At 37.4% G+C, this 12,073-nt stretch overlaps 1 protein-coding gene across 4 annotated transcripts in view; it reads right to left on the bottom strand.

Moving 5' to 3' along the window:
- Positions 1–12,073, bottom strand: part of tub (TUB bipartite transcription factor) — a 95,343-nt gene that overhangs the window by 40,095 nt on the left and 43,175 nt on the right. The window contains exon 1 of one of the 4 annotated variants that reach the window (XM_026211837.1): positions 8,374–8,892. The exons of the other annotated variants lie outside the window; for them this stretch is intronic. Within the exon in view, the coding sequence (XP_026067622.1) occupies positions 8,374–8,411 (38 nt within the window). The 5' untranslated portion in view covers positions 8,412–8,892. Of the gene's footprint in view, positions 1–8,373; positions 8,893–12,073 lie in introns of those variants that run through there. 4 annotated transcript variants of the gene reach the window in all.

Genomic DNA, 12,073 nt, shown 5'->3' with positions numbered 1-12,073 from the left:
TAAGCACAAATAAAATAGCAGTGTTGCAGTTGCCTTTTTTCATGCATTTCCTGGAAATTACTTAAATACATTTCCATATTTATAAATTGCGTAGGAACCCTTACTGTTTTAATTTAGATACTTAAATATCTATTTATTTATTGGATCGCGAAAGGTCCCCAAGCTGGGACTCGAACTCACATTGCTCGAAGCACAACCGCACTACATCTCGAAGAATAAAGATACAGATCCGAATAATTTTGTGATTGATACAGATAAAAATACAGAAACAAATCGTCGCTGCACACCCCTAGTGTATGTAGCTATAAATATCATATGTATATTATATATATATATATATATATATATATATATATATATATATATATATATATATATATATATATATATATAAACATTTGAAATTATTCACAAAAATATAATTTGTATAAAGGAGTCACTGAGTGAGTTTAAATGTCAATATTAATTAATAATAATATTAAACTTTACCTCATGTAAATGCAATACTTCGCAATACTTCGATCCAAATAATGTGATTAAGCTCATCATTGTAGCAAACAATCGTATTAAAATGTTTGTGCCGTATTCAATTAATGGGTATGACAGTACACACCTTAAATACATCATAACTGCTCTAACCAAAGTGCAGATGTGAATAATGCATTGTTATGATCTGACTATCAAAGGTTTGCTATATTAAGTCTTTGGCTTAATGCCTACTTCATATCGCAAGCAAAAGCGGAGTGTGAACAGTGCATAGTTTGTAGGGGTATAAAGATTCACTCGTTTTCTCGATGCATTGATTACAGACCCTGATGATTCATATGCATCGATCTTAAAAACATGATTTTTGAATCGTGAATCACTGATCACGGACAGTTATCGATTTAAAACTCAAGGTAATAAAGGGCTCCATTACCTTCTATGTTACATTATGGCCCCGTAGAATTTTTTTTTGTAAAAATAGGCTAACGATTGCGTCATAACCACTCAACTCTCTGTCGCATTACCGTACACACAGGAGGAGAAGCTCTCAGGCAATTAACTTAATATGGCGTCTATCAAGCTTAGTTTGAGTCTGCGCGTCAGAAACGGAAGTGCTAAAAATTGCTGAAAATGGCCTTCACTTGTCTCAACTGAGGTCCAATGGGGTCCCTGTGTCCATTTCTTTTACTGTCTATGATTTCTCCTCAGGACTCTTGGCCAGTAATACTAATATAAGTAGTTTTACGTTTCTGTAGTTTGTCAATGGCTCTCTGCTTCTAACCAACGCAATTACCTGAGCAGTCGAAAGCTGCATATTTATTTAATGGACGGAGCAGAAATGTAAGTGTCTAAATAATATGCACAGTTCCATTGAATGATAAATGTGTTTTAACAATGTGTTTTAACAATGCTGATGAACTGAATGCACGAAGGAAATTGTTAAAATAACCACAGCATTAACAACGACCTTGAAATAAGAGCGCAAGGTTTATCTTATAATCAGATGCATGAAATTAGCATTCATTGCTTTAGCAAACAGACAACGGGTGCGTTTTCTCTCAGAATCATCATTCGTCGATGGAGAGGAAAAGTTAAATAGCTACTATAGCATTTATTTTTATGAAAATGAGATGAAGAAATTTTCACACTGAAAGAGAAGTGATCTCGCTCTCATAGACGTGCCAGTCTTTATGTGCAGCTAAACCCAATAAAAGCAGAATGAAATGATGAAACACTAAGAAAAAAACCCCACAATAAATAAATATTATTTATGAATGATGAAGTGCTAATTGACATCTTTTATTACAGTACATAAACTATAAAGTATATTTTCTACCTTATTCTGTGCAGAAAATTACAATAATAGCTATTATTTAGGGCTGCACGTTCTCAAGTTTTTCATTAACCGTTAACCGAGGCCCTTAGCGGTTAATACTCGGTTAACCATAGTGTGCCATAGTAACCATAACCATAGTAATTTCCGGACATTGGCCGAAAAAAAAAGGAATGTCCGACAAAATTTAATCTCTCCGGTCAAATTGTCCTATTAAAACTGCCTAATAATTCCGCCCATTAACACAATCTGAATTTGAGAATAAGCCTAAAATGTATAAGGCAAAAGGTAACAAGCAGACTCCGCGGCCGCCTCGCTAAGGCTATGACTATGTTTGACACGTACAATATTTGAAAATCGATAATTATTTATTTATTTATTTAAATTACATTTATATCTGAATTTATGTCAACCTATAGACTTTCAAATATCAAAATGTCGTGAATTAATATGTATTTTTGTACAAAATGACATATAAACATATTTTCCTATTATACTTTGCCTGGAAACGCTTCCAACAAGGCGTCGGTTCTATTTCTAGCATGAACGCGTCGAGCCGCGCCTGAGCCGCACGTCTCACGCAGGCAGTCGGCAAGCTCTAACCTGTTAACATGGGAACCGAATTAAAAACAGACACGCCACGCAGCTGAGATGCTTTCGCCACGCATCCAGTGTGTCCTGACCGGCCTAATGATGCCCGGGTGTTGGCTGTTGAGATTACAACAACGAGGTTGTACTTGAAGTATATCTAAGCACTGTATTGCAATACTTGCATTTTGCCCCGTCACTCGTATTAGCACGATTCATATTAGAAAAATGACTTCTTCTTGTGGACATTACAAATGTCTGGGAGCGCTCTGGCGGTCTCTGGTGGTGCAAAAATGTATTACAACTAAATTCAATGCACGCCATTGACGTCACTTAACCGAGCAAAATGTTTCACTCGGTTACACAATTTTTAACGGTTAATCGGTTAACCGGTTAACCATGGACACCCCTACTATTATTATATACAACAAGAAAAGACAAGACAGACAGACACAGCACAGAAATTCATGTTGCTCTAAGCTTGTCTTTTTGGGAGGATTATACTAGTGTCTCTTTCTCCTTCTCTCGCTCGGTTGGATATTCCAGTGCCTAGCTGCAAAGAACTCAGAATCTCTACTTTTCCTATTTAAACCTGCGAAATCTCACAGTGTGGACTGACAACACTGACACCATTTTTATCACACATGCACATGGGCATGAAGATACAAGCCCACTAACACACACTCATTCAGAAATACAGACACCTATTTGGTAACTCACACACTTACTCAAACCTCAGGATACAGAAAAAGCATTGCTTATTTGCACACATTCCTGAATTCCCTTCTAAAGCTAAAATACATAAATGCACACTAGCACAAAGCGAAGTGCCTAATGTTAGCAGTCAAGGGTGTCAGTTCCCATCAGATTGGCAGATAATGACATAAACAGAGTGGTTATAATGAGGGTCAACAAGGAATGAGAGAGAAATTGATATGTTCTGACAGCTGTCTGCAATGTGCGGTAGAATTTCTCTCCTTCACCATCAAGCTTCACTGATGACAGTGACAAATCACTTTGTGTGTCATTGTGTGTGTGTGTATGCATGTGGGAGTTTAACTGTATGTGTGTAATGGAATCTGAAATTAACATTTTCTGATTTGCATGCTGTACTTTTACCTGCAAATCTTCATTCATCAAAACAAAATACAAAGCAAAAATGTTGGAAAATATCTTAAAATAGGATTTACTCAAGAAGCAAAATTGCATAAGTAATTGGACAAGGCCTGTTTTTTTGACAATATACCTTAAATTAAGTTGACCTTTCTTCTGCTTCTTTTATATTGCATGGAGAATTTTGTGATAACAGAATACTTTTTTTTTTCTTTACGCAATAGGGATGATTCCATATTCTTTACACTACTCTACTGCACAGATCAAGAATGAAGGTCATTCACACTTTCGAGATAGATTTAAAGAATTTCTATAGCATTATGGAAGTCTTTTCTTCTTAGTGCCAAATGTTTTTTCCAAGCTTAACAAAAAAAAAAAAAAACATTTTAGAGGACATTTGACTGATCAGGGCCAAATTCATATCAGGACAAAAACAGCATGCATTGCCATTTATGCACGTGCACACTAGCATGACAGTGGAAAACAGATTCAGAACAAAACAAATTGAAAACAGGCAATGGTACTCATCTTTCCATGTTTGTGGATAACAAGGTCCTTAACCCCCAATGAGCTCTGCGTATGTGTGCATGTCTCCATGTAGAGTCTGTGAACTACCAGAGCACACTGGCTCTCTAATAAACTGGCCAAGGCTGTGAAATTAGTGTTTTTAATGCAGGAGATCTAGCTGAAGCAACCTCAGATATACCAGCGTGATCTCAAAGATCAATACATTTTTCATAGCAAGCCCATCTGCAAGGGAGGATATGCTCATCAAACAAGGAAAAAAAGCCATGAAGGGCCCAACAGCGCTGCTGACTGAGAGAGACATGAGGGAAGGACACATTCACTCCCTATGCTCACTCACTGCTGTCTGTTTCCCTAGTCCTTTATTACTGTAGGGGTTGTCAAACATAAGAATATTGCCTACCATCACGAAGGCAGGGATCCAGATCTCACTGCATTACCAGTATGCCTGAAAGCAAGAAACTTAAAAGCAAATCACCAACTGCTGCTTCTCTAATTATTGACCTACTTTCTTTTTTGGATGGAAATCATTGCCTGAATTTCACATACAAGTAATTCAACTGTTCAACCACAACACTACGTACAATACTACAGTACATAACTATGTGCAAGAGTGTGTGTTATTTATGAGATCAGCCTTTTACCAGGCAAATCTCTGCCCAATTCCTATCTACATAAATACTAAAAAGATTGGTCATCAGTATTACAGGAAAATAACTATCAAAAATACTTTTATAGACCTAAAGAAAAGCAAGTAACAAAAGACGTTTGCAGAGGATAAAGCTATTGCTCATAGGTTGCCCTTTCATAGCCAAGGATAATTGAGTTGCTAGTTTTATTTTTCTGTACACACACACACATTGTGTACACACACACATCTATTTTGTGGGGAAAAATGAAGATGATATCTGCACCACAGTGATAACATTGGACGGCATGGCTTTCACTGAATGAAAATATTGGTAACACTTTACTTATACCCTTTAATAACTCTTTATAATGCTTAAAGGCTTTAACACATTTATTATAATTCATAATATAGTATGATAAATCTTGTCGTAGATAATTATAACCAAATTTAAAATAGCGTAACAATGAATTGATAAGTGTCATAATATATTAACTGGGGTTACAATTACTCATGAGACTGTACAGTCCATTATAAGGTGCATTACAATGCATAATTAATTAAACCTTCTTTTATAATGCATTACACCAGTACATAAAGGCTTAGAGATTTTGACAGTAAATTATGGAAGAATTTTCTCCTTTTAATGCCTCTACTTACTACTACAAACAAGTGAGAGATATAATTTATTATTTTCTTTTCTACAGGTTTAGTTAAAACACATGACTCATGTATGCCTCTCTTTCCATTACGGTTCCCTTGAGCTCCTCTATTGCCGAAGCAATAGATTTCTCAGATCCATTCAGGTCACAATCACAGACCTCACACACAGGAAACTGGGGTGTGGGAGAGGGCAGATCTTCACAATCAAAACACACTCCCATAGAGACAGTCTAAGATCCTCCAGGGTAGGTCGAGCGGTACCTTTAGCTCTTTGCAACAGGCGGCAAGTACTCCCTGATGTAATTTTTTAAAGAAAGAGTGGAGGAAAGTAGGCTCGTAGCTTATAGCAACCAAGAGCCAATGAGAGAGCAGAGGCAGTGGAGTCATGGCAATGAGGCTCCTCTGAGAGGCAGCAGCAGTTATGCCTCCAACAGCAAACATACTAATATAGCCATGCTTTTGATTTATTTACACTGATAATCACTGATCTTACCACACGTAAATTACAAGTAATTAAACATATAAAGCAAAAAATAACTTAAAGAGCATTCTGAAAAAAATATTAAAGAAATACTAAAAAAATAAAATAAATGAGACACGAGCATGGGTTATATTAAAGGAAAACTATTACTTGTCAAATTTGACATCACATTTTAATAAGAAATGTAACAAAGCAAATCAGCAGAAATTCATCAGGAAATAAAAAAAACTCATTCAAACTGCAGTTGTATCTGCAATATGTGCGAATAAAAATTATTACTTTTATTCAGACTACAAAAACATTAAAGACATTTATAATGTTACAAAATATTTATATAAAAAAAAACTATATACTCAGAGAATGAGAAACTGAAAATAATTTACCATGGTTTCCACATAAATATTAAGCAGAACAGCTTTAATGAGTTCTGAAGGAAATCATTAATTCTGAAGGATTTCCCAGTAACTGCTGTTCAGTTTTTGCCATCACAGGAATAAGCTATAATCTATTTAAAGAAATATTAAAATATAGTTTTTTATTTATTTTAATAATTTTTACAACAATTTGTAATAATGTTTGTTATAATTATTGATCAAATAAATGCAGCAGCATTTATTACTACCAGATAAATCTGAATAAATGTAGTGCAAAACTCATACTTCAAAAACCTTCACAAATTATCCTAATGATCTTAAAGGGGTCATTGGATGCCGAATTCACTTTACATGTTGTTTGAACATAAATGTGTGTTGGAAGTGTGAGTTAATTTTAACATCCCCTTTCTCAAAACAGGCTGTTCTGAGATTCCTGTCAGAATGACGTAGTTCTGAACAGGCCGCTGCCACGATAGTTGATTGACAATGCCGTCTTACTCATCCTTAGTGTGGCTGTATGCACCTGACAAGTTATGATTGCAATCTGCCATTAAACAAAAAAACGACTCCAGTGCAGGGGAAGACAAGAATGTCTCCGATTTAACGATTGAGGTGTTTTGTTGTTGGATGTAATTATGAACATTAGGGCTGCACGATGTGTCGTTTAAGCATCGATATCGCGATGTACGAATCCACGATAGTCACATCGCAGGATGTGCGATGTAGGCTGTCGTAGTGATTCCGTTATTCATTAACTGTACGGGTCAGCTGCTCCCCGGCCCATGACGAATCTGATTCGCGGATTAATTGCACAGCTTAACTATCATAGAGTGAAAGTTTTGACAGGGAAGAGAGAGAGAGAGAGATAGAGAGAGATAGAGAGCGCATGCGAGAGAGAGAGAGAGAGATAGAGAGAGCGCGTGTGAGAGAGAGCGCGCGCAAGAGAAAGAGAGTGCGTGAGAGAGAGAGAGAGAGAGAGAGGGAGGGAGAGAGACCGAGGGAGAGACAGAGGGAGAGAGAGAGAGCGCAAGAGCGAGCGCGCCAGCGAGCCCCGGCCGGCGGCTGCACGCTCACCGTCTTCAAACAACACGAGCGCTGTCTTGCTCTCTCTCCCTCACGCATATTAATCAATTGACACGATGGTGTTGATGTTTAAATCATTTAAAATGAGAACGTAAGTGTGCTCACCCCATTTTTGTTTGTAAGAAAAAATTTCATATCGCAATATATATATCGCAGAAAAATAAAATATCGCAATGTCATTTTTTCCCAATATCATGCAGCCCTTATGAACATAGCAGTCGTCATTTACACCCGAAATCCGAGCCGCTGAAGATGCAGAGGATTAAGGTTACTTTCAATTTTGACAGGAATACGCTGATCCCCAATCTGCCTAAATGCATTTATGTTCACATGAATCACTTGTGATCCAGCTTCAAAACAGAAGTAATTAAGTGACTGTGAATCATTGCAAATCGCCTTTCCTAATATGTGCTAGTTAGCAAGTTTCGCGGCTGAAGTTTACAGTCTGCTCGTCACCCCACAGAAGAGAGGGGCGGGGTGAGCAATGCTGATTAGCATTTAAAGCAACATGGACTAAAATAGGTTACTGAAAACAGAGCTGATTTTGACTGGGTAAAATATTTTTTTTTTTACACTACGATTAGGAAATTTTATCCAAAGTATGTTATAGACTTTTCATTAAGACCCCAAAGATCATATCAACTTGTGGAAAATGGGCATCTGATGACCCCTTTAACAAAATATGATCTATTGTAGCCCGCTAGAGTTCTAAAAGTTCTGAAAGCATAAAAAAAAAACAAGATCAACATAGACAAGGTATACGGACAATGCAGCAGTGACAGTTACGTCAGCTGGCTCCAGTAGGGCCATCTTTATTGCTGAACCCTGTAATAAATTGTGTGTCAGACCATCTGATATAAACAAAACCTCAGCAGCAACTACACAACCGGACACTCACAATCTAGCTCTGAACCCTCAACTAGCAGCACGAGAAACCCAAGAGTGTAGACAAGGACAAGGGAATCACCTTTGTCCCCTTTTGCAGCCCTGTGTGCGAGCCACTCATTATCAATTCATCATCCTCTTTCCTATATCAAAGACACCTATCCTCTCAAAACCAAACACACAAGCTCACTCTCTCACCAACAAACACATGTACCTGTAAGGGATCCAGTCAGACGAGTGTTTGGAGCTCATATCTGTGTGTGTTGAAGGGGTTCAGAGCGCAGGGGGAAGGGTAGCGGCAGCAGAGTAGGACAGCAGCAGCGATGCCAACAGCAGAGCCCATGCAGCCCAACCATCCCCTGCACTTCTGTCTCCGCTATCTACAGATCTACAGTCTCTTCCATTCACACAGCTCCTGCCTGCGGTCCACAGCAGATCCTTTTCATCGTGAGCCAGGCTCAGCTGCCTCGCTGGGACTCCTGTTCCCTCGGCATGTGCTGTTTTCTTTCTGTTTGTTCACAATCCCTCGTGCTTTATTCTTCCGTTCACCTTCACTGTGCGTCTCTCGTCATCGTCTTTTACGCTGCTCTGTGTACTGTGGCTCTCACTCACTGCGCCTCGTACCGACTGCCTCCTTCCCTCCCTTCCCTCTCTCTCTCTCCTTCCCTCGCTTGCTCTCTCTCTTTCAGACCACTGTCATTATAACCTTACACAGCCCTAAGAAGGGAGAACATATAAGAGTGAATCGCTTTTGTCTAGCTGCTTTGATGTTTGTCGCGATGCTCTGCTGGTCCATCAACACACACACACAGATACACACGAGGCTCTGAAAAGCGGGAGCCTCAAATGAGTTTTCTAAGCCATGATTTATTCATCCTTTCATTCAGCGCTGGGCTCATTAACATGGGACAGAGCAGCGCAGTTGTAATTGTCTTTGATTTAACATGCTGAATCTAAACTCAGCACACCATTTTGTCTTTGTTTATTGGCCTTCCGCATTTTTTCTTTGGTCCCTCTGGTGCTTCACTCCGCTAAATAAGGATCTGTCTTCATATACATATTTTAATATCAGCATTATCAGACTGCCTTCATTAGCCACCGCAGAGAACAAAGCTAAATGAACTCATCTCCTCTGTGGATGTTGTATTTTAATGCTAAAATCATATTCAGAATTGAAAAAAAAATACATGACTTCTGCTGTAGCTTGTAAGCAATGTGTATTCTCATTTTTAACAAACATGATGCAGTGGTGTCTTTAATCTAAATGAAAAACAATGTTCCTCAGTTACCTGTATGGTTTTAAATTATTTCTCCTTCCATATTTGTCTCAAGTGCACTCCTTTTGATTTAGTGCATGGCCCAGACGCACACTCTTCCCGGAACAGTAAAACTTGGCGCTTTGTAAAACTACAGCACATTACTTTAGGAATTAACCATGCATTAAACAAGTCTCCTGTCGTAGCACCTTTGACTAACCGGCAGTTTATTCTAGTCAATAACAGCCTGCTGAATTACACAAAGCGATCAGTTGTGGTTTGTTTATGGTACAGTACATGTTACAGTATGTGCTGTATAGTGCCAGCTTTATCAGTGTCAGATATGTAAAAAAGTGGCAGTCTTGTGAATGGTTCTACTGAAAACAGCTGACTAGAGCATAGCTGAGTAGAGCGGAGTATGTTCATCCATATCCCCTAAACACATGTTATTGATCTTTATGTGAACGATACGTTTAATTTTTGCCTGTGAAAATGACAGACTTCCCTCGTGCGACATATGATGGACTTTTCCAGTCATTCAGCCCACTTAAACCTCACCTAGACAATATATTTACAGACTATATTTAAAAAAAGATATAGTTCTGCTTGTGAATATCTAATTAACTTGCTGGCAAATGGCTCAAAAGTGTTTTATAGAAAGCTGAATATCTTTGAAGAGATTTAACCTTTTCAGTTGTGAGTTTAAAATATTCTAGCAGTCCCCCCAGAGTGAGTTTTTTTAAGGCGACCGTTATTTTAGAACGTTTCCCCTTACTGTTTCCATGGTGACACATCATGCTTGTCACATGACACAGCGAGGCCGCAATAACAATATGACAGATGATCTCTTTTATCTTGTTCTTCTTTTATATAAAATATTCACAATCTTGCATACCATCTGATATTACGGTTCACAAATGTGTGTAATACTTGTTTTTTCATTTAAAAACCTTTCTAAATGATATTGAGTGCGATATGTGACATGGGTGCCGCCATGTTTGTCCCCTCTGCAGTTGAGAGAGTCCTGTCAGTCGGATTTACAGCATGTGAATTCATCAGTTTCTCCCGAAATACAAGTAATAAGTTGCCAGTGAACTGGGAGAAGAATAGAGTTAATTTTACAGTTACTTCCACTATGTGTATCTGATATGAATAAAACACATCGGCAAATTATATTTGAATGGACTGTTAATGTAAATAAAAAATTTAATTAATTAATTTAATTTAATTTAATTTAGCTTCCATAGACATGTGAGTGTATTTTAACTCTAAGTGTATTGTTTTACTAGTACTTATGTGTATTTAAATCTGAAACCTAAAGTAAAAATTATGTGGTTAAAAACACTGCATAGTTGTGATAATGAGTCAAGTGCAGTGCACATCTCTCTCTGGCTCAGCACCAGCTAAAGCGCGAAAGCACAGTTTAAATTTGACAGTTATGCAACATCACCGAATGTTCTGAATCCATATGTGGTACTGTATTCCCAAGGGCACAGAAATAAAAATCCTATAAGGGGGACTGTACCACTCAAAGGGTTAATGACACTAAAACTGTAAAAGTATACCACCAGGTGAAAAATAAATATACTAAAATGAATTTGAAATACATTTACTTCATGCCAAGTATACTACAAATGCGATTACATATTTATCTACTACTTAAAAATGCCCTGTACTTTTGATATACTAATATGGTACACAAAGTCTGCTAAACTGATACAACTTAATTTGTGGTTAATGTACTTTGTGCAGAAGTAATGCTGAGGTCCAACTAAACATTACACTGAAGTACATTTGATTGTGCTACAGTGGAACTATTGCAAGTATCCTTCAGTTACACTTTAAATATCTTGCATTTAAAGACCAATATTATAAAAAATAAGAAGAAGAAGAAACACAATCAATCCTCGTCAATAATGACATTAAAACACATTTTAGGCTTAATATTAAGAAAGATGCAATGTGCACAAGTAGTACTCCATATAAAGTTTAATTAAAATATTAAACTAAGTATCAAGCAATATGTCAGTAAATATGTTAATAGATTTGAACTATACTTAGTATGAAATAAATGTATTTTAAATATAGGTATTTTTGACTAGGGCATACCGACATACATACATAAATGTTTTATAAAATGATGGTGTCAGTTTAGAGCTGGATATGGCAAACTACCATACGTAAGCATGTGTTAAAGATCTAAATGTTACAATTCAGTATGTCACAGAGAGAGAGAGAGAGAGAGAGAGAGAGTGAATCTATGGTGTCAGTTTTAATCTCTCGTGCGGTTTACTTCTCATAGGAGCTTCTGACCTCACAGAAGAACAACAATTTCCCAAAGGCATCTTTGTATTCTTTGTTATCAGAGTAACCATCAACACTTACACAAATATATCTAATTTCAAACATTTAACTCAAATAATGAACTCGAATCAAAGCAATTATTTTTAGTTATGTCAGCAGCATATTAAAATAAGACTCTGAAAGGGTGAAAGCCACTGCTAGATTTGCTTTCAGACAAAAGAACCGAAGGCAAAGATCAGACAGACATCTGACCTGCTTTTATCTGGTGCTCAAAAAAAGAAACTTGATACAACCAAGTCCCATTTGGTGGCCAAAACCATTCGTCAGAGATCTGCAAACTGTCCCTGCCGGGGG

This window comes from Carassius auratus, chromosome 30 (genome assembly GCF_003368295.1).
Source record: "Carassius auratus strain Wakin chromosome 30, ASM336829v1, whole genome shotgun sequence".
Lineage (NCBI taxonomy): Eukaryota > Metazoa > Chordata > Actinopteri > Cypriniformes > Cyprinidae > Carassius > Carassius auratus.
The sequence above is the reverse complement of the archived record's forward strand: the minus strand, read 5'-3'. Positions and strand labels throughout refer to the sequence as shown.